The sequence below is a fragment of the Manacus candei genome, unplaced genomic scaffold (assembly GCF_025592945.1).
Source record: "Manacus candei isolate 608988 ecotype Guabito, Panama unplaced genomic scaffold, ASM2559294v1 h1tg000025l, whole genome shotgun sequence".
Classification (NCBI taxonomy): Eukaryota; Metazoa; Chordata; class Aves; order Passeriformes; family Pipridae; genus Manacus; species Manacus candei.
Genome location: NW_026138073.1, coordinates 3,885,015 through 3,911,132, shown reverse-complemented (window position 1 = coordinate 3,911,132; position 26,118 = coordinate 3,885,015). Strand labels below are relative to the sequence as shown.

The following is a 26,118-nucleotide window of genomic DNA, read 5'->3' as shown; positions in this document are numbered from 1 at the left end:
TTCAGCCAGTGTCCCTGCCGCCCTTCAGTGCCCTCAGAGGCTTCTCCCAGGAACCAGCCCTCCCACACCTCCACAGCACCCAGCCACCAAAAACTCCAGGGTATTGTCAGGCCTTTGCCCAAATTCCCTGTTTGCACACAGAGGCACCAGTGAGGCCATGGCTGGGATGCACCTTCCCTTGCTCATGATGCTTTTCCAGGAGCTTCTCAAAGCATCAGGTTTCGCATCTGTTCATCAGCTTTGTTTTCTTGGCCTCCAAGGAGCAGTTTGCTTTTGCAGGCTGTCACATCTCAATTAGCTCTGTACCTCCGGGTGTGACACGGGGTCACCAGGTCTCCACAGCTTTGTAGTTTTAGCGTAGAAAGGTAAATACATCTGCAGGCCCCAGCAGGGCTTGGAGCTGCCCCTTCCCTGCAAGGGACTGGCCCTGGAGCAGGGGCATGGAGCGGTGGGTGCCCCTCAGATGAAGGCAGAAGCCTTTCCTCATTCCACCTACCCTAACAGAAAGGCAGTCTGGCAGAGGCAAGGCTCAGCAGTGACCTGCCTGGGCCACATCCAGTGACAGCTCTTAACTGCAGCCCTGTCAATGAGGTGCTGCAGACAGGCAGGTCGAAACCTTGCTCCTCACATTTTGTAGTGCTTTCTGCAGACAGCAGAGCCTCTGCCCTGGAGACCAGCATTTAAAAGGAAACCAAATACCAAGAGGACCTATAAAATCTCTGCCTCCCACTGCTGGAACAGCCCCAGTTACTTGTCTGGCAGCAGCTTCTTCCAGCTCTCAGCTTATCCCTCCTACAGCCCAGCAACCCCAACCTACTGCCTCTTGGAATGCTGAACCCCTCCATACCTCCTTCTCCATCACCAGAGTGATGGAGGAGGATTACCTTACCCCAACAGCTCAGGCAGCTCCAGGGCTCTGACCCTAAATCCAGAAGCAGAGGAAGGGGAATGCAAAGCCAGAGTAAATCCATGGGCTGCACACACTGCAAGGCGAGCTCAGGGAAAGAGAACAAATTTAGCCCTGACTCATCCAGGATAAATTTGCCACCTTCAGTGGGGCTTGTCAGAGGTGCACAGCTCTGCATAGCTCTGGGGGATTGGGGAGGGTTTGACTGCCAACCTACTCTGTGCTCAGTGACCCATCATCTCCCAGGAGAGAGCACTGAGCTCGGGCTTTGCCCATCTCCTGCTCCCAGGGTGGTACCACGGTGGTTTTGCAGCTGTGGCAGGGAGGGTGGAACCAGGCTGATCACTAATTACCAAAGCTTGTAATCAGCGAGAGGCATCGCTGAGGTTTCTATACCCAGAGAGCTCCAACTGGCTGTCCTGACATTTTGATGCCAATTACCAAAATGCCCACACTAGAAATAGCTGTAATTGATACAGCAGGTCAGCACGTGTTAATGAAGCTGAAATTGAGAACAAAATGGAAATGAAATTTTGTGGAAATGTGAACAGTTTTCCCCCTCACTCTAATAGCTGGATACAACCATGTGTTATTTATGGCTGTTTTTTCAAATACAGATGCTTTCTGTGAGGCATCCGGCAGAGATGCCACATTTTGCATCCCATGTGCTGGCATGGACCAGGCAGGGCAGGACCAACCGGGTGCCCACAGACCCCAGAGCCCACAGGGACAGACAGGCCCCATCCTCCCCATCCCACCCCGAGGTGGGTGGTGCAAGACAAAACAGCCAGGGTGGCTTTTTTTCCCCTCACACAAACCAGCCAAGGAGCAGATGGAGGGGAAAATCCCTCCTCTCAATTCCTGCTAGACTAACATTTTACCTGCAAAATTGAGGTAGGAGGCTTTTAAATGACTTGTAGGTGGATCTGGTTCTAGAAACAGCTCTGTTTTACAACAAGTCTTTGCTGTTTGAGGAAGGAGGGTGTAAAAGCAAACACAGAAACAGTTAACTGCAGCCTGGGGTTCCTGCCTGCTCTCCTCAGGCTGCTGAGATGTAGGGATTCTGGAGTCACAGTCACAAATTTACCATTAAAGCAAATGCCCGTTTCATCCTTTTCAAGGGAGGGTTTTCTTTAAAGCTTTCATCCTGGCAGAGATGTTTGAGGAGCTAAAAATAGGCAGCAAAGTCACGTGAGAACCTCCGGATGTGAGAAATCACATAAAAGATACGAGCACGAGTCCCTGTTTCCTTGGAAATAATAGTAGTAGTAATTCTTGAATGTGAGGTTGTAATGGCAAGATCTGAAACCGGCCCCTTGTTCTCTGAAACCCTCTGTGAGCAGCTGGGGCAGGGTAAAAACAGATGCCAAGGGAATAAACTGTCCTGGAGCACAGCCCTGTGTGAGGAAAACCCTCTCTTGCAGAGCTCCCGAGAACCAGCCCGTGCCAGAGGTTTCCATGTGTGCAGGATTGGACCTGGAGCTGCTGCAGGGAGGGAATGCGAGAGCTCAGGCAGAGGGGGTGGCACAAAGCTCTCCAGACATCCAGCACGGGGTGGTGAAATTTTTGTTGAAGGTTTCAGCTTGGGAAGATCCCAAAGGAAACCCCTCAGTCACTGCACCCCCAAATTTTAGGTCTGAATTTAAATTCAGATCATCTGGTGCTGGATCAGAGGGCTGGCTCCAAGCCTGCGATTTGGACACCTCTGGGGAGTTTCCAGACTGGGAGTAAAAACAGTGGCACGAGCCATCCCTGGTGGGAGTCAGTGAGCTCAGCGACAGCAGTAAAGGGCTCTCACCCCTCCACATGAAACGGCTTATACTTAAATTTTAACATCCCCAGAATGAGCGCTTGAAGTCACTGACCACACTTAACTCCAGCCAGTTCCCAGGGACGTGTGAGGTGCTGAGCACCATGAACAGAAACACGGTGACCTGCAGGGTCAGAGAGAGGGGTCCCTGCAGCCACCACAGGGTGCAGGCACAGAGCCACCCCCCAGCAAACTGCAGCCCCAAATCCTGCTCCCATCCCTGCCTCGCACTCCATTTCCCATTCCTGCATTGCCAGCTTGAGCTACACACTGCCTCCTATAAATCCTCCCTAAGTGAGCATCAGCATTTAATTTATTTCAGAAAGACTGAGTGCTTTGCCTGTACGGATTCTGCACGGGAAGCACGGGTGAAGACCAGTACTCAGATCCCAAAGCCAAACGCTCACCAGTCAGTAAATGCCAGAAATAAGGCTCCATAACCCATCCTGCCAAGTCAGAGCTTGGCACTATAAGACAGCAGTGCTCAAACTTTCCACTAAAGCAGTTCCCAGTGCCAACAAGCATGTTATTGGACATCACTGTGAGTCACCTATAGGCATGAGAACAGATGTGGCTAAAATCCTTTCACTGCTGTGATTGCAAAAGAATCTACTGGCAGTGGAAAACTGCCAAATTTTTCACATTTTTGATCTGGGAATGTTGTTCCCCTGGGCTAGAGAAATGTCACTCTTTTCCTCACTCCTCCTCTCTTTCTTTTTCTGCCATCCTTTCTTTTTTATTTTTTTGCCACCATCACAACCAACAGCACATTCCCTCATTCCTTTTGCCAGAAAACAAGGATGGAAGTGAGAGGAGCAGGAGCACCCTCACCAGCGCCAGGATCACTCCTCTGAGCACTGAGCTGCATCCTGGAAAGGTGGTACCCAGCACTCAGCAGGGCGGGCAGACAAGGTGCTGCAGAGCCCTCACCTGAATGTTATACTCAAATTCATCATAAAGGCCTCAAAATCAACCATGAGCACAGATTTTGCTGAAATAATCATCGTGCTAGATGCTCCAGCAGCCCACCATGGCCTGTCCATTGCTCAGTTTGCCAGATGCCTTCATGAGGTTTTGTTCTGGATGACCGGAAACTGAATTAGGCTGCATCCAAAGAGCTGGTGTAAGGTTGCTAGGAGATTCCTCTGTCTGCAAGGAGCTGACAGTCACAGGAGTTACTGATGGGTGCAGGATGCAGAGATAAGGTTTTCTGCTTCTGCATAAGTGATTTGGGCTTCTCTGTGCTCACTCCAGCCTCTCGGGGCAAAAAGACTTTGGCTCAACTTTGAAACGGATGGAGCTCAGGAGCAGGGTGGGAAGGGGGTGCTGGTGAGGGCATGGAGCAGTGCCCAGAAGGAGAAACAAATTGTGGGACAACAGAGGCCCCAAAATCAGGTCCCATTCCTAAGTTAAAAAAAAAAAAAGGCAACTTCCATCTTTGATGTAATGTGATTTGCTCTTCTGGTGGGGAAAATGGCTTTTCCTTCCCCAGGGCAGTGTTATTTGAGCAAAATCTTTGTTCTGCCTGACAGCAGGTACTGTCCACGACCCAAGATGATGCCTCAGATATTGGGGGCCAATTGTCCTCACCTGGCTGCACCAGTGCTGCATCTCCTGGCAGCGGGGCAGGATGGCCACTGTCCCTGTGGCCCACAATGCCAGCATGTACTGGAAAGCGCTACAGGTTAATTAGCACTTACTTATTAGGGCTGGTGCCAAAGGCCTTTGCTGGGAACAGCAGGGAAGTGAAAACAGCTGCTGGAGCTGCCAGGGCTGGAAGTGGAGAAGGCAGGAGGTGACTGAGCAGGGGGGATTTCAGCTGGGATTTAGGGAGCACTCCTTTGAAATCTGCCTTTTGCTAATAAAATTATGCTATCCAAAAAAGGTGAACTTTGAGGCTTTGACAAACATGTTTGTTTTAATGAGGCTGGCCAGGGACTACACAAATGTCACCCTTGAATGCAGCCGGTACCAGACACAGAAACCAAGTGGAGTGAGGAGGCAGTTAAGGCAAAAAAGTGGGTAAAGGACATTAAAACCAGCTCCTTGACAAGCTGCAACGCTCCAAAGTCTTGAGCACGTGCTCACCTGCAGCTGTTCCAGTTTCAATGGCAGTGCTGGCATTTTTGGTCCCCTCAGGGCCTGTAGAGATATTGATTCAACAGCTTTTTCCCAGGATGGTCTGGAGTGCTGTGCTGCTCAGCAAGTGGCCTCCGCTTCAAAATCAGGCTTCAGTTGCTGTGGCAAGGCAAAGCAAGTCCTAATTAATCACATCCTACTGTACAGGGCACATCCAGATTCCTCAGAGACCTCACCTGAGAGGGAAAAAATATATATATGTACCCATATATTTTTCAACAATGTACCTCATTTCATACACTTTTTGGGTGGAGAAATTTTGACACTGGTGCCTAGCAGGAGAAGATGCAAAGCTCTGCCTTAACACCCTCTGAAAAGTTAAATAGTTTCTTTGCCAAGCGAGCGCAAGACCAAGCTCTTGAGCATCTCACCAGCAGAGCAAGTGTCCCCACAAGGTTCTCAAGTATTTAGGGACCTGCTCACCATCCCACTTTCTGCCCTGAACCTCAGGCTGAGTGGCAGAGACCTCCAGCTGCTGAGGAAGCAGGAACGTGCTGCTCACTGCCTTGCAGGATCTTGGCTCGTAATAGCAGTTGGCGCAGAGTCATCCTTATCAGCTAGCACATTAATCTTAATTAACAGATCGACAGCAACAGTTCCTCCCTGAAGCTCCCCTGAGCATTCCCAGCCTTTGCTGTGCTGCTGCTCCAGCATCAGCACCATTCCCTTTGCTGTGCCATCGCTCCAGCATCATGGTTGTTCCCAGCATGGGGAAAAAGGCCAAATCTTGCACAGAACCGGAGTGGCTGCACTGGCTCCAGCTCCCCAGTTGCTCTCCTGGAGGCCCAGCTGTACCCAGATGAGAGCCCAGAAGCACATCTACTCGTAACTGGGACAAGGACCAGGAGCATCCCCTCTATCTCAGCATCCCAGATCCTGTTTTTGTCCCTGATGTAGCACCCATCGCCCCTGAGCTGCCTCACCTCCTTTGTCCAGGGACAGACCTGAGAGAGGAATGTTTGCGTGTTTCTGGGAAGGAGGATTTTTAAAAAAGAAGAAAAGAAAGCAAACCTAGAGAGATGACCTATGAAAACCCCAACAGCAGGGCCCCTCTCACCCTCTGCTCCCTGCTGCTCTCAGGGCTGGAAAACCAGTGCTGACTATCCCAGGATCAATTCCCACCGTTGTGCCTGGAGCTGATCTGCTCATCGTGCAGGAACAGCACTAAGGGCTGAGAGCTCCAGCCAGCAGGGACCCTGCTTGGATGGGACCACAGACCCCATGGCCCTGCCACCAGCCAGGGTCAGACCCCCAGCCTGGGGCCAGGGGCAGCACCTCTTAGAGCAAACCCAGTCTGAAGAGGCAAAGGCTGTAACTGGGGGCAGACGAGTGAAGAGAAGCAATGAAGTGGCTGAGGCTCCAGTGCAAAAGAGAAAAGCAACAATTCCTGGCTGCTGGGGTGTGTATTTAGGGCACAATCTTTCCTGACATGTAATTAAAGGGCACAGGGACAGCATCCATCACACCTTGTCCGTGCACTGCCCAGGCCAGGTGCAGAGCCAGGACAGCTCAAACCCGGCAGAGCTCAGAGAAGATCGTAATTTTCTTAGGAAAAAACAAACAAACAAAAAACCCCACCCAAACCAACAAACCCCAACAACAAAACCCCAAACAATTCTCTTGTCCAGCAAATCCCAGTGTCTCTGCCCAGACTGGACCCTGGGGTCAGGCAGTGGTGGACTCAGGGCTGGTGCTGAGCCTGAGGTGTCAAAAAGATGCCACAAATAACCAGAGAGGTTTGCTGGCATCACCAGGGGTTAGGCAGGGCCATGGGGAAAGGCAGAGGAGCCAGGTAACCCAGACCTTGTCCTAATGCTTTCAACTTCTCATTATTCCCCTTCTCCTATTGTCAGCCCAAGGCAGGGCTGAGAAACCAGAGCCAGAGACATACTGGAAGAGGTGCTTTTGTCACATTGCTTCTGCTCAATGCTCAAAATGCAGACACAAGGTACAACCTGGGGATGGAGGTTCCACACCTGCAACAGGGTCCCTGTAGTTTAGGAGAGGATGAGACAGGATAAACTGGAGGTATTAGTTAAGTTACAGACCAAGGGAGGTTTTTTGGGCTCACCTTACACCGATTTTTTACTAAATAAATACACATTAACCCTCAAGATGATTTTTCAACCAAACAAGAATTTAACTTTCATAAACCATAATGTCACAGCATAGCTTAAGGTCCAAATATTTTAAAAATGTGAACCAGGAGTTCAGCTTTTCCATTTGCACAGATGCCACCAGAAGAGCAGCCTAGTTTGCGGGAGTTCTTTTCCAAGGGTACTCAGTATTTGCAGAAGTTGGAACTCCACATCAGGAATAGAGAGAGGTCAGCTCCAGGCACTGACTGCATGAGTCACTGCCTGAAGTGTTTTTCCAACACAGGAGAGGAAAAAAACTCATCTCAGCTGAAATACCAAGGCTTTAAAAATTAGTTGCTGTTCATGTGCAGTAGCTCTTGTTATTGAAAACACCATAAAAGTTTTACTGTGCTGACTTAGGGTGCATGTAAAGAACCTTGCTTGTCTTGACAGGCCATAAAGGAACTTTTATGACCTATTGGGTCAATGATTTGCAAAGAAGGATTTACGCTGCTCTCCAGGGCTGGGATGCGCTGCTGGAGTGGGAACACACCAAAAATGGCACACAGAGCTGAGGTGGACTTGCTATGGGATAAACAAAGTGTATATCCAGCATGACTGTGTATGTAGATTGTGTTAACTCAGAAGGGCATGGGATTATGGGCTGAGTGGGTTTAACTGATTGACCTTTATTCTTTTGGGGTTTTAGTGGAGTTTTAGGAGAAGAAAACCTTACCCATGCATGTGTTCAGCTCTCCCCCAGGGTTAAAGCTTCAGAAATCCAGGCTGAATCCCCAGTGTTGCAACTGCTTTATCTTTTATCACAAAGTGTCTGGAAAGCATCATCTCCACTGGTCCAAGGTTCACTTTCAACACACTCCTGGAGTAACTCAAGGAAGAGGAGGACCTGACTTATTGAAATATCATCACCTTCGACTGTTGCTGCCAGGTCTGCTTAGGACAGATGAAGTGGTGTAAGAAAACACCCTGCTGTGCCAGCAGCCTGAGTGTCAGGGCTCGTTTACCTTTATAAAACACTGGCATCCATCAGCACACACAAGGGCAGAGCACTGCAGCTGCAAGCAAAGTGCCAGCGAAATCCAAATATGCACCTCCAGCCCTGTAAGAGGGGCCCAGGACCACCAGCAAGTGACCAAAGATGCCCTGTAAAAGGGACTAAATCCCCAGTGCCACCCTCCTGGAACACCACAGCTGGCCACAGAGCTCTCCCTGGCTAGCACGGCTCGTGTCACCCTGGTCTCCTCCGTGACTTTCAGGTGGTTCCCAGCCCAGGTTTGGCTGCCCAAACCCTTTGCTGATGTTGAAGCCACCCCCAGGGCTGGGCAGCCATTGGGACAGTCACCCAGAGCACCCACCACCCTCCCTGCCCTGCAGGGCTCAGCCGGTGCCAGCCCGGGAGGGAGCAGGATGCTGCCCAGCAGATACAGAGCCTGGGGGAGCTGCACTCCCAGCCTGCAGGGGGGAGAGGAGACGGCAGCCCAGACAGATCAAACACTTCAAACGTTTCTCTCCCGAGCGCCAGTGTGTGCTGAGAGGAAAACTAATGAAGTCTTTGAGTGCTGGAGGGCAGAAGGATCTTCCAGCCAGGCACTTGCAGCTCCCTGGGGTGATGTCTGGAGGGTCCCTGAGGGATGAGGAACTCCTTCAGCTCAGCCAGGTGTCCACACTGCTGTGGGGATGCTCATACAGGTCAAACTCTTGAAGTGGGACCCTTCCAGCCTCTTCAAGGAACAGAACTCACTCTCCCTCCTGCAGCTCCCACCCCATCCACGGGGTCACAGCTCATCACAGGCTTTGAGGTGGCTGCACTCCCTCCACAAAGCCTTTTTCCTTCAGCCCTCAACATCCTCATGGATTGAACCAGATTTGCTGCGCACGTGGCAACCAAATGAAATGGTTTCTTTGGCAACAATAATGAAAGCTTAGAAAAAAATTTGCTTTCTGTCTCCTGTGGCTCCAGCAGCCCAGGTAACAGAGTTGGAAGCAGAGCAACTGCAAGCATCTGCCTTGAATTACTGCCTCTGATAGGAATCAGACATGCACTCCAGCATGTCTGCTGCACGTTTATTTATTTATTTGGGGCCTGATTGATTTAAAGACTCCCTATTGCCCGAGCAGCAGCATGGTACAATAACTCACTTGATCTCTGATTTATATTTCATGTTCAAGTGAAGCAGGATGCTTCTGCCCAGCATAAGAGCTGTATATGCCAGTGCTGTGCTCGGCAGCTTCAGAGAGCCTAGGCATGCACAGAAGCAAAAGCTGAGGCTGCAGAAGGAAGTAACCACAAGATAAAAGCCCTCTTATACATACAAAAGTACATGGCCAGGGTCACAAACCCAAAGAGGGACTCGCAAATCCCTGTCCCTGTTTGTCCCCCTTGCCCAATGCTCAGTGTCAGGCTGTGTTTTGCATCTTGGGTCCATCCCTTCTCACCTTCTGCCCAAACTGCTCCCCTCACCCCACAGCTCCAACAGCAGTCCAGGGGTCAGTGATGTTCAGAGCCCTGAGCTCTCCAGCCTTTCTCTGATGCTGTAAGACTTTGAGACTTTTGTAGCTCAACAGGAGAGAGCACAAGGCATAACTCCTCCACTTTGGCCCCGCTGGGCCCTGCATTTCCTCTTTGACCTTGTGCCAACTGCCCTGGCAGCTCTGGAGGCAGACAGTGAGGTAACTGCACCTAATTAAGTCCCTCTGTGTTTCTGTCTCCCACATGGGGAAAGGATCAAAGCTCTCCCCACTGCACTGCAAAGGCAAGGGTGGGGCTCAGGAGGAGTGAGACAGGAGGGGACTCCTGGGCTGGGAGGGGGATACAGTCAACCAGAGACTCTGTCCTTTCGCCCTACCAGCATCGCCCTTCCCCTGCAGCCCCTCTGAGACATCCCAAAGTACTTCAGCTCCAAACAGAGAGGCAGAAGCCTGTGAACCCCATGGGAGGAAGAGCCAGTAGTGACCTCCCATGCCCTGTATCCCATCACCCTCAGGGTACCAAGGGCTTCAGGCTCCTCCAGGTGCCTTGTTACCACATGGGAGGCACCAAAAATAGATATAAGCTATTTTAAACACTTCTCCCTCCTTTTTACAGAAATTGTTACGCGGAGCAGAGTTAAGATCTGCTATTCTCTGCTCTGCTTCCCACTTGGAAATACCTTCTAGAATTTAAGGAGGATAAAAATAGTAGCATTCAATGGGAATAGGAGAGGCTCTTGTCTTCAGAAGACACCGCAATCACGCAGCGCCCGAGCCTGGGCCCTCCACCGCCGTGAATAGCGCTGCCAGTTGATCTCCTTCAAAGCATTGCTGAATGAGGTCTCAGCCTCATAATTTAAGGGGATGAAGTCCCTCCTAAGGCTGTGAAAATCTGGGCTCCCCAGATCCATTATTTTATATTAACTCCTCCTGGACAGCCTAATTAGACAAGGGGGCAAGGGCTGTTTCCTCCTCCCTCTGTTATCCAAGGCCCTTTCTCCTCCCGTAAGAGGTTTTATTTGTGCTGCATGGAAGTTTTATCAACTGCATTTATGGCCCTCCCTGCACTAAATCACACTCCTAATGGATAGCCCGAGGTAAGAGCACCACTGTTTATTCTATTATTTTTTTAAATCTCTGGAATAGCAAGGTTACTTGCACACAGAGCTGCAGGCTGAGCTCTGCCTCCCCCTCCTCCCCGGACAGCACAGTTTTAAGACTCCCAAGTGGAATTACTTGCACTGCCAAAATCACTGGAGAGGACTTATGAAAGCCTCAGCAGGAGCATCTCAGCCTCCAAACACGCATGACAAGCCAGGGATGACTGGAGCAGAGTGGCAACCTCCCCAGCTCACCCCCCACTTTGGTGTGTCACCAGCCAGGCTCCCAGGTCCCTGTCCCTGTAGGAACAGATTACCTTCAACTCTGACAGCAACTTGGAAATAATCCAAATGCAGAGATAAAGTAAAAAAATCCGCACCATTTACCCAAGTCCAGATGTTGAGAGTATTGTTAGTGCTACATAAAGGCGACAAAAGAGAAAAACATCACTGGATTTCAGTGCTGTTTGAGATCTGCTCCACTGTCCCAGGTTTCAGGAACTCCAACGCCTTTTTGGCAAACCCAACTTGCAGGAGAACCTATTAAGCACCAGAAGAGTCATTAATCCACTACAAACAAACTGTTAATCTGCTGTTGGAAAAACATCTTCTGATGTCCAGCAGATCCCCTTCCTGCACAGAGAGTAAGTCCCAGCTGTGTGCAAAATACAACAATCAACACATCAGCAGGAATGACTCCAGTGACTCAATGCAGGCTCCTCCTCAAGAGCAGGAGGGATGGTGGTCTGGCTTTTCCTGGTTTCAGCCAGGGGAAAAGGGGTCTAAAAAGCTTCACATCCTGCTCCTTCCAGCTCCTGCTCCTCAGATAGCGCATGGATGTGGGGTGGAAAGGGACCACTTGGATGAAATCCTTCAGGTAAAACCCTGTTCTCCACTAATTAAGCAGTCTGGTTGGCAGGGAGAGCACTGGGAGCCCCACTACATGAGCTCAGAGAAATCACCAGCTCTACAAGAGTGTGTATTGGCTCGTCACTGGCACTCCACTCTTAGTGGAGTCACCTCCCAGTTGTTCCAACTCATCACCTTTAACTCAATCTTCTGATTGATGGAGACTTTGGATATATAAATCTGCAGGACTTATAACTTGGCACAGAGGGAAAATGATGATTGGCATCTCTAATAGGACTTGCAGGGTCAGTAAGGACCCAAAAGCATAGCTGGTCCTGCTTGGTGAGATAAACTGATGCAGGATATGAATGTAAGGGTTGAAAAAACTATGGATGAGGGATGTCCAGAGGGGCAATCTCCCCAAGCCTGCTCCAGAATTGCTGGAGCAGCATAACAGCATGGATAGACTGAACTCAGGCTCCTCTCCTGCTGCTGTTGCAGGGGCCCAGTTCCTGCTGCCAAGGTCAGAGAGGATGATGATGGGGGGTGTCAGGGTGGTGGCAGACTCTGGAAAAGCCAGGGGGATGGCAGACCCTCCTGGGAGCAGCGGGAAGGTGGAGGCAGCCGACGCAGACAGCAGCCAGAGCTGAGTCAGAGCCAGCAGCCTGCACGCAATTCCCCAAACCTTGGCAAGCCCTGTCAGCCTCTCCCGCCCCCCTCCAGGCTTTCTCTCCCTCTGAGTATCATCACAATTCGGGAGCTCTTCAGTCAGGGGAGGTTCCCATCACTCATTCTCCCTGTGCCATTGTACCACAGCGACTCCCAGTTCGATCCCTGTCAGAGGCTGTCACACACCCATCAAACCCCGCGCTGCCGCAACAATTCAGCCCGCCAGGAATCACCGGATTCCTTTTCCAGGGAACGTTTCCGCAACTCCAGTCCGCATTTTCCTTCCTTAACTCCACACCAACAAAACTTCGGTTGAATAAGGAGAACAATAGGAGCAGCTAAACACATTTCCATCCCCTGCCTCCCGGTAGCAAGCACAAATCCCGGGCACTCAGGGATGCTGCCAGGCTTCTGCAGGCTCTCTCCTGTCAGGTCTGTTAATGCCTGGATGCAGGTCTAACCCTCAGCCAGAGCCTCAACCTCTCACAAAGGCTGAGCAGAGAGATTTTGAGATTTCAGAGGATTCTCCTTGCTGGGAATTAAGAACAGGGACACGTGAGAAAGGTTTAAAGAAGTGAGTAGTTTTTTCCTGGGCAGGGCCACCCACTGGGCTTCCCCCAGCCATGGGACAGTTTCTCAGTCTCCGTTGGGATGCTAATGGACATCTCAAATCTGGGAAAAAAATCCAGATGTATAAACAAATTAACCCACCCAGAGAGTAGCATCAGCCTTGAGCCCTAACCAGTTCCTTCCACTGATTTTGTCTTTTTTGGATCAGAAAGAAATTAATTTAATGGAAAGCTACTTTTTTTCTCGCCCTTTCTTCATCTTATTTTTATAAACCCCATAGGGAAGTAAAGCATATGATCAGAGACAGCCTACTTGCTGCAGAAGCCAATTTGCAGAGTAAGACTGTTATAACCACCCAAAAGGTGGTGGGAGGGACTGTTGGCCTTATTTATATTTGGCTTATGCTGGTGATTCCTCCAGAGAGTCAAAAAAAGAGTAAACCCCTATTAGAGACAACATCTGACAAGTCACGCTTTTAAACTTCCCCACATCTTTAGCCTGTTACACAGAATGTCTACAACCTATGTAAAAATCTACCATCTATATTGAAGATTATAAGTATTAGATAGGTATTAATTTCTGGGTGAAGGCAGAATTAAAATCTCAGTTGTTCTGCTTCTTTCCTCTGAGCTTTAATCCCTCCTGAAATACACACACAAACATGGAAAACTCCTCCTGCCAACTCCACACCAAACCTCCTGGGCAACATGAATCAGACAGCACAGCTTGAAGAGGAACAAAAATCAGCTTTATCCATTCCCATTCTTCTTACCTGGGCCAGCCACCACGTGCTGTTTCTGCAGCATTCCAGCCTCCTCCTGCTCACAGGGATATTTTGTACCCGAATTCAGCTCCCCAGCTTGGTTTTTTTTCCAACACTTGAGAGCTGTTTAGAGCAGCTCGAACACTTCAGACCTCTCCTTCCAACTCCGGCCAGATCCAGTAGCTGTGGCCAATTAATGCATCCTAAAAGCCTTTGATGTGCTGTTATCAAGTGTGTATTACACTGGGAATTTCACGGTATTTTAGTGAATATCGGCATTACAGGCTTTGAATGGCTCTGTCTCACCTGCTGGCTGGAGGAGGGGAGGGTTGCCAAGGCAGGGATGAAGAGCAACGGGGATTCTCACACTGGGACTCTCCAGTTGTTACTGTGCAGTTTTAAGTTTTCCTCAGAATGTTTTCAGAGGAGTGTGCTGGAACAGCCTCTCAAGGAGGTTGGAACAGCTTTGACAACTCCTAATGATGAAAAAAAAGTTGAAAAAAATTAAGAATGTTAGAAAATCATGAAATATTCAGGATCCCGGGAATAATAAATAGCCATGGTGGAGAGCAATTTCTCTTTTAGTTTTGTATGGATACACAGAGGAGAACAAAGGAGTACCTGTTTCTTGATTCCTCATCTAGGAAGCACAACTGGCTCATGTGTTCCCTGCACAGCCAGAGCTGCCAGATCAGTTACTGCTGTGTGAGGAGTGATCCCCGTTTAAGGAGCAACAGGGGACTTCAGGCAAGTGCTGGGAAAGCGCAGTACGGGCTGCAGGAAGACATGGTTTTCTAGCTTTAATATTAACTGAAGACCAGAGCTCGGTATAGAGCACTTCACTGTCACAGGCTTCCGTGCTCTGCCATGGGGAAGCTTTGCAAGTGGGATAATTGCAGTGGTGTGAAGTGCTTTGATTAGGAATTTCTGAAACAGCCTTTGATGTTGCTGGTGATCTCTGCATGCAGGTTTTTCTCTGCTGAGAATAAACAATGAGAAAACACGTCTGAAGTTTCCAGTGTCTTCCTATTAGATGGGTTCAGCCGGGATCAGCATCAGCCCCAACCCTGTCTGGAAAGAGGCTCCATACAAATATCAAGCAATCCATCATTGTAAGGGGGAAAACAGCAAACAAACCTCGCTGTGTCTGCTGACAGCAGGAGCAAAGACAAGCACAACACAGGCACGTAAATATTCCAGAAACAGCCAAGAGAAAGGCAGGCAGAAAGACCTGACATTTCCCTCTCCTTGTTACAACTACAAAAGCCATGAGGGCATCCAGGTGTTACAAACTTCAGCTGTTCTCCCTCTTCCACTCAGTCCTGCTGGTTCTCCATAAGTGATCAGGATCAGTTTGGGTCTTTTTTAATCTTTTCTGTTTGTGAATCACAAGTTTCAGAGCTCTGCCCTCTTTAAAGCATCATAGAATCAGGTTTGCCTTTAAACAACCAAATAAATGGGGCTCCAGCAGTCCATCCAACCTGCTGCAAGGCAAGACATCTGCCTGAAGCTGAACATGTGCATCCCAGAGGGATCCACAAACCCATAAGCACAGAAGTGCATCCTTTTCATACCCATCTTCTGCAGTTAAGTGGCATCAGTTTTCCAGCCAGGTTTTTGGGGTTGTTCTTTTCTTTTGGTCATGCAAAGAAGGAAAGATGGACAGCAGCTCTGCAATCACAGCTGCAATTTCTTCTTGATGTAGCTGCCTCCATGTGATGGGAAGGACTTTGCCTGCAGTTGGGATCCAAACACAAGCCTTGTCTCAGGGTGCTTTGCTGACTCAGAACAGGAATCACATTCCCACGGAATACAGCTGGTCCAGCATGGCTGTTCATCACATCCATCGTGTCTTTTGCAGACAACTTTTGCTTTGGCCCCTGGAAACTCTCACTGTGACCTAAATGCTGCCAGACTTACACAGCTCATCACTCTGAGGGCTGCGTGTCGGGCAGGAAAGGAAGAGGCACAGCCCTGCTGCAGATTCCTAAAGCTCCTTCCTGACTGCAGGGTGTTCCATCTTCATTTTTGAATTGCCCCCAAACTGCTGTGTGAAGGGGGCACAGTCAGATTTAAATAAAAACAGTTTCAAAAATTAGCTGACACGTGACCCTTACAGAGGAGAGGGTTTTTCTTCTCTCTCCCAGTTATGGAAGTTGGTGCTGTTTGTTATAACACTTACAAATCTTAAAACAACTGACTGTCCCAGAAGTTTACAAAACCCTAAGGAGCCATGAAGAGAATTCCCCATCCTCTTGTTACTTAGAATCATGGAACAGTTTGGTTTGGAAGGGACCTTAAAGATCATCTTGTTCCAACCCTCTGGCACAAGCAAGGACACCTTCCACTAGACCAGGTTGCCAACTAGACCACTAGACCAGGCCAACCTGGCCTTGAAACTCCCTACAGGTAACAAACACAAACCTTTCAACACAACACTCAAGTCCAGAACATACCTTGCAGCAGCCTTGGGTGCCCTTTTTTCTGCAGCCTTCAACCCCCTTCTCCTGCAGCAGGGCCAGCTCTGCAGCTCCAGCATTGGAGGTGGCCCTTGGCTCACTGGGCTCCAAGGCAAGGGATTCCCAGATCAGTCAGTGAAGGGGTGACTTAAGGGGAGACAGCACTGCTACGGAAATCTTGCTGGCTCCATTCAAGCCTTCACCTTCAAGCATCAAGGTGATGAAGATGAAGCCTGTCTCCTCCACTCCCTGCAGCTCTGGCACCTTTGGTTGGTCACAGGTGGAGGATGGGGACCGTAGGCTCTTCAAGGCAAGGACTGTTTCTCTGCTCAGCCCTCAGCATGCCAAGCGAGTGCTTTTCAGGCCTGTAGAACAACCACTACCTTTCCTGTTTCTTCTTATTCTTGGCACAAAGGCATCTGAATCGCTTCCAACTGAGGTTAAAAGCATTTAAGTCTGTTTGCACACGGGGTTTTTCAAAGCGACCTCTACTTTTAACACACACTTCCCCCACCATACACAAAAGTATCCAAACTACTTTTCGCTTAGGAACTGCCCTCATATATATTCCTGAAAAAACAAAGCTCTAGAGTAAGATTTTGTCCCCTTTGCATTTTACCTATTGCTTCATTTTCAAATTTCAACTTCATATTTGAACAGTTACATCACACATCTCCCATTTCGGGTGGTGGAGGGGAAACATGAACTATAAAGAGCACAGTAATTCACATCATCCTTGTTTTCCAGGCAGACGAAAATACTGCTTGCAAAATACCAGTATTTTTACACTACAGAAATACAATTAGACTCTCAATTACATTTTATTAAATTTACTCCTGGGAGTTTGTTAGCACAAGGCAACCAATGGAACTCCCAAGGGCTCTCACTAAATCCTCTGCACTAAAGCCTCGCTGCTCCTGTGACTACAGAAAGGGGGAAAATGATTATTTCCAAGGACCAGAAGCCCAAATTCTGCAGACACATCCACCACAAACTCTTTGCATGTTGTGAGTCCCAGAGAACAAACTGGATTTACTTGCTTGACTGAGGTTCTCCACGTGCACAACCTGTGCTTGCAGAAGTGGGTGCTCGAGCGGCGGCTCCTGGACAGGATGTACAGACTGACAAGCTGCTCCAACAACAGGACTCTCCACCTTTTCTGAATACTGGCATCTCCCAAAAAAGAGAGCTTTCAGATTTAATTAAATTTTACTATTTTATTTGTGAAAAAACTACAAGCAGAATTCATAAATAGACATTTCTATTTAAAGCAGGAAAATGATAAAGTGGCTTCTAATAACAGTCGTGCACATGCCAGTAACAGGAATATATTAACATCTTTTATTTGCTAGACAAAGAGCAGTGTCCAATATAAATTTCCCAAAAACATTTAAGACCTGTGAATTTCTGACCAGTTCACAAAACCACCATTGACACTTTAGCATGAAGATTAAAACAAACCTAACAGGACTGTCAGCTCTAAAGACTTTACAGAGCGGAAAAACTTTCAGAAGCGTTATACAAGCTGTCTTTCTGGGCAAATGAAAAATATAGCTCGTATAATACATTAACATAAAAATCCACAAGATAAGATTATGTTTTGACATACTTAAACAAGCATTCTATATTTGTCTCCAACAAACAAAGCTAAGGAAATAATGTAACCATCTTTACACAGTAAATTAAGGTTACAAGTCATACACAAGAACAGAACTGCTTGCGCATTAAAAACTGTTCAGCTCCATTGTCATACTCTAAATGTTGGCTCTTAAAACCATTCGGTTACATACAAGCAAAGGTTATTATATAGTCAGCAATTAATAAATTTTTCAATAATTTAAGTCCATGGTAGAGCTTAAAAAAGTAGACTGAGAATGATCTTGGTAAGGCAGGTGAAAACATCTCAGTGGAAATAAAGTCACGGAAGCTGCTGCCAAATTTTCGATCTGTCCAATTTGAAGCTAAGTTCCAATTAGAATAAATAGCCTGGTCGTGTAAAACGCTGTCACCTTTCCTTTGCAGAACTACGTCAACTGAGCAAGTCAGGCAAGCTGTGTCGGTGTCTGTGTGTGTGTGTCTGTGTAAGAGTCGAAACTTCGCAATCGTTAACACTGTGCTTCACTTACCTGCTTTCTGTGCCACTGAACACCGCGAATCTGGTCCTTCCCTACGCTAGTGTTTTGGTTGGTTTGGTTCTCAAACACCTTCCCCACCGCCAGCGGGACAGGCACGGACACGGCGCGGGGGGAATCCCGCCGGAGGGCGAGCGCCGTGGGAATGCCACCCGGAGAAATTAAGTGTAAAAACAATCGCTGCCCTTCAAACCCACAACACAACAGCTACGGATGAGGCCGGGGGGGGGTCCAATGCTTAGCAAGCAATCCCTAACTGAATGCAGAATTACAGGTCACTTGTTCCAAAGAAATTTTCCCATTTATTTATAGCAAGCTACTTTATCAAGGAGGAGGAGGCCAAAGAGACAGATGTTACCGACTTCACCACGAGTAGCTGGTTACGGCGTTAAAGCTTTTTCAACTGATCTACAGGTCTATTTTCACTTGAAAAAGAAGCAATTTCCTGGTACACACAATGCTTTTTTTTTTTTTTGCCTTTTTTTTTTTTTTTGCACAAATTCCCAGATCCAGTGAAGAAGGTGAGCGCGTGGTTTGACTTGAAGCACCAGAATTAGCCCCACTGAGGCCAGCGGGACCTGCCACTCGCTCACACTCCTGGCTGGATCACGGCCGAGATGCACGCAAGCCTAATTGATAATGGATCATTTATAAAGCAGTGCAAAATATACAAGTTCAGGGGCATCTTCAAAAAATCTCTCTTAAAAAATTATTCCAATACATTTCAGTAAAATAAATAAATATGGCTGACCAGTTTACCCTCCCTGAGACCCTTAAAGGAATAGTAAAAACTGGAAAAGGAATGTCTTTGCAATATCCCACTAATGTTAAAATGTGGATTGAGATATTCATAGTATTTAAAACTATGTATAATAAATTGTCTTGATGCTCATAGGAAGCATCTGTTTTCCTTTGGTTATTTAATACTTTAAAAATGCTTAAAAAAGACAGCCTATACTGTGAATATAAGCAGAATTAAGTTGGGGTGCCCACGTTAACATATTCAGAATAAAACTGCTGCTGCCAAGGCACTGCCAAGCACATGCCTTCAAGCAGGGGCTGTAACAGATCCCTAACTCACACATTTCTGTCACCAGTGTGAAAGGAACCTACATCTGCTACTCAAAACCACACAGATTTTAAAAGAAATCTTAAATCAGTTGCCTCCACAAAGAGAAATTTCTCTTACCGAGCAAATAATTCATAATACAACAAACAGGCACAAAGTTGTCAAAATGTGGCCCTCTTTCATCACGCCCAAAAGTTATGCATTTCATGTCAAATGAAGCCACAGCCTCTGTGCCTGAAATTACTGCAAAGCACCCTGGGGCCACTAAAAAAAGATGAAAAGCCAAAGAGGTTTAGGGTTTGTTTTGCTTTTTTTTAAAAAAAAAGTTTGTTTCACCTCTTCAGCCAAGTGTTTTAGCAGGATAATGCATGGAAGGTAAACTGTAAAGCAACACTAACAGGTCAGGAAAAGAAATTATAGTCTGAATAGCTTTAGAGTAAGAACGAAGGAGATGCTGGTCATGAGCATGAGCCACATGTCGCTCACTTGCCAGCATGAAAGCTTTTCCCTACTTTTGCTCCCACAGCAGGAGACTCAGAAGTGTCCAAATGCTGACAAGCCCATCACTGGACAAGATGCTGTTCAGAAACAACCCTTGGAATACAGATGGACTTCAAGGAGAAGAGCCATCCTCACAGCAGGGATGGAACAGATGGAAGGGGCTGACAACCGCTGACCCGCATGCGGCTGGAACGAGCACCAGCTTGGTTCCTGAACCCGGGATCGCTGCCAGCCCTACGGCTCCCTGCTGCCTTCACCCCACAGCCACCACTCCAGTTCTACAGTTCCCTCAGGCACTGAGGCAGGCGGATGGAATTCACTAACTCTACCACCACCAGCACCTGTGGGACTGGCTGTGCACGACACCGTGGTGCTCACGTTACCGAACACACGGATCCATGGCATGACACCAGCAGTCTGGTTGGGAATGGTTACGCTCCAGCCGGGCATGGACCTGCACATCACCAATCTGAGGGACCCTAGTAGAAACACAAGCTACCCGGAGCAACCCTCTCTCATCTCGGATCCCAAGCTGTAACAATCAAAACCGTGTGTCCAGTATGTTTTAGCCATTGCTTAGGGAAGAAATTGGGAAGGAACAATAGAGAGAACAGGTCCCATCCAGGTTCAAACCCTCAGGAACACTTTTCACCTAAGACCAGTTCCATTTCAGTTTCAGTACTTTCACAGAAGGGGACTGTCCCAGATCTTGAACTGTTCAATTTTTTTTTTAATCACTTCACAGTGTTTCAAGCACCAGCGTTTCCATGTATTGGTTTCAAATAACCCTTTATATATATTTATTTATATATATATTTATATATAATTTATATCAAAACTGATAGTACACAGTATAACTGGAAGAAGAACTGAACTTAAAAAGGATATGTTGAAAGAGGATGGAGTTTGTGAATGCAATAAATAAAGCCCCCTTCCCTCCCCACCCGCTCCCTACCCCAAAACAAAAAGTTGTCATGTTCATGGAAAATTGTGCACAGCAGATATTATAAAAAAGTAGATTCAGGAGCACATCCAATTATAAATGATTGTTAGGAAAATCATATAAAACAATGGAATACATAAAAGTGTCAAGAGTAATCGTTAGGGTGAGAAATTCCTTGGTGGCCAGATGCCCACGGCAAGCAGAAATTATCCTGGTTGCATCAGTAAGAGGTCGATGTCCGAGAAAGTGTGTTCAAGCACAGAAGAGGCTCTCCAGGATTTGAACAGCGTGGGCAGGTGGAGTGTTTGAATTTCATACCCTGATTCATAGTTTCCACAACTCCATGTGCAATTTTCAGAAAGATTCGTCGTTGACTGCCGACATGTCCCCCTTTGGCGTGGAGGAACGGGACGAGCCCTTGTCTGTGCTCTCAGAGCCCGAGCTGCTCTGATTCTGTTGTTCTGATCCTGCACTGGAGGTCACTGTAGAAGACGACGTGGATGAAGAGCGAGTCTTTTCTTTAAAGTCTGTGATAATTACTGTGACATTTCCCACTGTGACTGCCAGCTGCTGTGCGGTACTTCTGTCCACATTTTTCAGTCTGGGTCTAAAATAAATGAGAAGCCATTTATTAAAAGGATAAAAATAAATGAGAAGGGAAGAGTTTATTAGAAAAAGCATTGGAAAACAAACTCGGTGTGACTCGTCCTCCCCTCGCTGGCACAGATGGCAGTAGCTGGGAGGAGAACCCAGGCAGCAGGAAGTGCTGCACAGTGGAGGATGAAGGTTTGACCTGCTCCCTGTGCCAGCCAGGCTCAGCCCCAGAGGAACGACCTGTCTCACAGAGCTCTGCACAGGGCATCTGTTGTAGACTTATCCCTAATCCAGCTCTGCCAGAAAGGAGGACACCACGGCAGAGCCAAGCGGTCAGGAGCCAGACAGAGTGAAGGATCTCCTCCCCAAGGGGCAGATGAAAGAGTTCTCTTATCTAAATTCACCATCTCATCATGTGCCCTGATGTTATGAGACAAGGCTGTGACTCTGCAATACAAAACCACATGAAAGCATTCGGCCACGGTTCTTTCATTCCCATGTTGGAACTCTGCAGCTGCAAACAACAGGCACTGGGACAACTTGGCTTCTCTTTCAACTGCTTTGAGCTCATACAAATCAGATGCCCAATCAGCCTATGGATAGAATAGCTCAAAACGTTCCCTCTGGAATTGAGGCTATTGTAAATAAAATCCAGAATGTATAAAGGTATTTTTTGCAGCCAGACCTTTTGGTTAGGGAAAAAAAAAACAAAAAAGGAAAAAAAACCCCAAACCACCAGAAAAGAACCCACTGGTATTTATTGCTCAGGATTATCTCAGTAATTTGCATGCTGTGCTATCATTCAATTAGTAATGTAGCTAATAAAGGTCTAAACTCTAGGAGGCCGACATTCATGCACATTTCACGGGCTGGTCCAAAGCTTTGCTACAACAAACCTTGGACACTCCTCCAGCTACCAGCAAATTCCAAGTCAGCTGCAGTGAGTGCTGTAATTTACAGCTTTTGCTCCTAATTAAGGGTCAGGCTTAAGCAGCAGAATATTCCCAAAAGGGAAATTAAAAAGGAGAGTCTTTATACATCAGTGAAAAGTAGCTTGCTGAGAGCTGCCTTATTGAGAGGGATGGAGGGAAGGTTAGTTTACTTTGGGATCAAGCTCCAGCTTTTAAACCACTCTGCCTTTTCTCCTCCTCGTTTGCAGCACACTAGGTTAGTGCAGTAAAACAGAAAAAGAGGGAATTAAGCTCATTTTGCATCTGCCATGAATACTCAATGGCTTGCAGTAGTGTTAACAAGGAGAAAGTCCTGCAGCAGTAGCTATCCAAGTGGTATTTCACATCTAGACAGAATAGAAAAACGTATTGAGGACAGATGTACAGCTTCTAAGATAGAACAATTGTATTTCTGCAAAATGCTTACAAAAAATAAAGTTACTGCACCAAAAACAGTATTTTCTTATCTAACCTAGGAGGCTGTCTCAATTTTTAATAAGTACCACAGCAAAAGCATATAGATAGAAAATGCAAAACAACCCAGTGCATAACAGCCAGTAAAACCTCCTACTTGCAGCAGCCCCTGGGCTCAGGGACCGGCCTTTCCCAGCCCGGCGCTGTGCTGGCGGATTGCTGCGCCCACACGTGTGTGTCGTACGCACGCACCGCCCGGCAAATCCAACACGTAACCACAGGCTAGATGAAATGATGTCACCTCGTTTGTGGGTAACAAGAAAGGCCAGCCAGCTCAGCAGGTTTTGGGGTTTCCGTGGCTCTCGGATGCCGTGCTGGCAGATGCCCCCACACGCAGCACCGAGCGTTCCCGGAAGCGTAGTGCGAGTACGTCTTTTCCTCCCCGAGCCCCGAGTTCCTCTAGGAAACCCAGTTCTTCCTGTAATTTGCCTGGGTCACTTGTTTTCTCTTGTGCTCAGAAACAGCCAAAAAAAAAAAAAAAAAGCTGGCTCAGATACCGGACCAGACCCTGCTGCCTCCACCTCCCTACAGGGCTGAACGTGAACTCTGGCTATTGCTTGTCAAAAACCAGCACTGAGAGTTTGGGGGTGGGGAAGAGGGGGGGAAGGAGGAAAATAAAAATGGAACTGCCCATGCATCTTTAAATGCCATGACAAAGTAACACAGAAGGGGAAGCAGGGCTGAGGTGCAGGATTTCTCCATGGTCCCACTCACAAATATTCTCAATGTGAGTTTTAGAACTGAGCTCTCTGACCATTTCTCCAGAAGGTTTTCAGGGTCTCCCCTGTACAAGGAGCTGATTAAGCATGGATGGAAACCTCCAGACAATCTCTTCAGCACATGCATACAATTTTTGCTTCTTATAGAAGGCAAATGGACTGGCCCATTCATGTTATTTTACAAAATTAAACACCCTGGTGCTTCACGTTTATAGTGAAAAAGGTTTATGGTCAAATAAGAAAAGTGTTTCAAAACATTCATTCTGAAAGTGCACAGGGAGAAGTGGGATAAACAAAGATATTTTGTCAGAAGCAGGTATGGTATCCAAGAAGTTCAAACAGGATTTCTTAAAAATCCAGAGCGCCCTAAAAGACAATTTAAAAAAACCCAACTAATCACCCAAAACAACAGTTAAACAATCTGGGCATGAAAAAAAGCTGAACTCTGTAAAAATCAGATCCTTTAAGAAGACCCTTGACAGCACTCCCCAGAGCAATGCAAGAAAAGTTCAACTAAACTAAACACTTAAAAAGACAGGTTAAAAACTGAGGGGAGATGAGGTAGCCCTTAAAAATACCCAGCTAGACTTGATACTATTAAGGTTTAATTAAGAATGACAAAAGCTTGCCACAAAACGTGGACTAGAAGACTCTGCAGCAGACAAAGCGACTCCTTCGAGAAAGAAAAACAATTATTTGATGTAATCTCTCAATTTAATATTATGTCATCAGTCAAGTGCATCAAGTCTCCTGCACCTTTAAGTCTCAAAAAAAGTACCATTTAAAGAAGAACAAGACAAGAAAAAAAATCACTGTAATAAAGTTGTATTTCTCTAATCAAATCAGGAATGGATACTTTAATCTTTGGGGGCTGAGGAAGAGTTAACAGCAGTCCCTGCAAACAGCTCAGTCTTGTAGCACAGCAAATTTCACACTGCCCTCAACTACATTCCAGTGGGTTACTGTGTAAAGGATATTCATTCTTATTACAGATTTTCATGCTATTATTTAAAAACTTCCAAGTCAAGAGTTTTCTGCAGTCACACCTCGCCAATCTTAATGCCAACAGCTGTGCCAACCATATTTCCCATGTGCTTTACAACTGTGTGCAGCAAACTAATATTGCCTGAGTTCATGTGGTTTCATTATAAAACACTTATTACAGCACATTTTAAAAAGAGATGCAATTCTTGTACAGCCCACACAGGCAAAGCACCCAGTTCAGTTCTGCCTCTTGTAGCCCTCAAGTTCAATAATATAAAAACTGGTTTTTGATGCTGAGCATTTGATTTAAGAAATGGAAGATCAGTATAGGCAAAACTAGGAACAAACCTGTCTCCTACACTCATCTGAAACTTAGACAAATATCAAACCAGCCATTTGTGCTTTCTGTTGATAGCAAGATCCCAGCAAATCTGTTCATGTATACTTAGTTCCTGTATACCTGGAAAATTATCTTGACAATTACAGCGACTGAATTATGGATAAGGAAGTAAAAAAGTAACCTTTGTTACGGCTATCGAGCGATGATAAGAATTCGATATGATTGCTGGTTAATGTTTTTCTCCCACTGTGCTTTACAGCCAAAAGCAGTACTGCCCAACTGACAATACAATTACTTTAGCAGAGAAGTGAAAACTGAGTGGACAACAGAGTTAATATTTCTAATGCCCAGATCTGTGCTCACCAGCAGAGTATTCAAGTGCTCATATATCAACAAAAGAAGTGTTTGCTATATAACTCAGTTCTCAGACACCAAAAGCTTAACTTCAGTCTAGAGTTACCTTGAAGTGTGATTTGAGTCGCTGGTCTTTGTTGTAGTATTCCCAGACTGTATGCTGTTCACTTCACTAGGAGGATCTTTCACAATATCTGACTTTGGTCTGCAGTAGTTGGAGGGAAGAGGGAGAGCACAATGTTAGTTTAACTGCACAATTAACCAGTGCCACCGACATCACATCACATTTAACAGTGTAACAGATCCTTCACACTTACTTAGTCTTCTTGTTAGTGTTCTTCTTTGTAACACTTGGACTAATTTCCTTCTCTTTGTCAGGTTTTTCTTTGTCTTGTTTTTCTACTTTCTCCTTCTTCTCCTTCTTAGGTGGTGGTGGGGTTGCATATTGCTGGGCAACTTGTTGTGCCACCAACTGAGAGTTTATTCTAGGTTTTCTATAATGACAATAAAAAGAGAGATCTATAGTCAATTTTACACAGTAAAAATAACTACACTGAGAGCAGTATGAAGATTTATTTCAGCAACCAGGGAAGAACACTCCACTTAAAGAACCAAATGGATGTCCTTATTTAACGTGAAGTACTACTGCTGTTACTAAACAAGATAGAAATTTTAAAATAAAGAAATACTTCAAACTGCTGTTCCATCAGTTTTTAGCATCTAACATTCTTAAGTATAATGCTCCCTTTCTTCTATCCATATCATGAAATCACAGCCAATTTTGGGGGGGACAATAGTGAAAAAGCAGCTTTTTAAGAAGCTGCCAGCCACGCACTGTGGCTACACTTGAGGAGAAGGAACAGAATGTGACTAAAAAAAGTTTCCTGATAAAAATCAGTCTCCTTCATATCTTTCAATTTAATTTCTCAAATGAGCTGCTGGTTCCCCACAGCACCAAACCTTGCACAAATAACAATGAACAAGAGAAGGTAACTGAGATGACTTTGTCCCGAGGGCCGGGAGTGAAGCTGGTTGGCAGGAGCACAGGAGACAAGTGGGCATTCACACTTCCACAGGGAATGGTAGTGCCAGCCTCCAACACTCCGTCCTCACACAATTGTCTGCAGTCCCCGGTGGAGCTCGGACAAAAAACACAAGCAAACTGCCTTTCAAAGACAACTTCCATTCCAAATTGTGCTTACACAAAGAGCAGCCTCACATGTA

At 46.8% G+C, this 26,118-nt stretch overlaps 1 protein-coding gene across 1 annotated transcript in view; it reads right to left on the bottom strand.

Moving 5' to 3' along the window:
- Positions 1 to 17,036: 17,036 nt before the first annotated feature.
- RYBP (RING1 and YY1 binding protein) overlaps positions 17,037 to 26,118 on the bottom strand; it is a 43,309-nt gene continuing 34,227 nt past the window's right edge. Inside the window, exons 3-5 of the mRNA XM_051788719.1 lie at positions 25,212 to 25,388; positions 25,001 to 25,099; positions 17,037 to 21,086 (exon numbers count right to left, since the gene is read on the bottom strand). Of these exons, the coding sequence (XP_051644679.1) occupies positions 20,834 to 21,086; positions 25,001 to 25,099; positions 25,212 to 25,388 (529 nt within the window). The 3' untranslated portion in view covers positions 17,037 to 20,833. The remainder of the gene's footprint in view (positions 21,087 to 25,000; positions 25,100 to 25,211; positions 25,389 to 26,118) is intronic.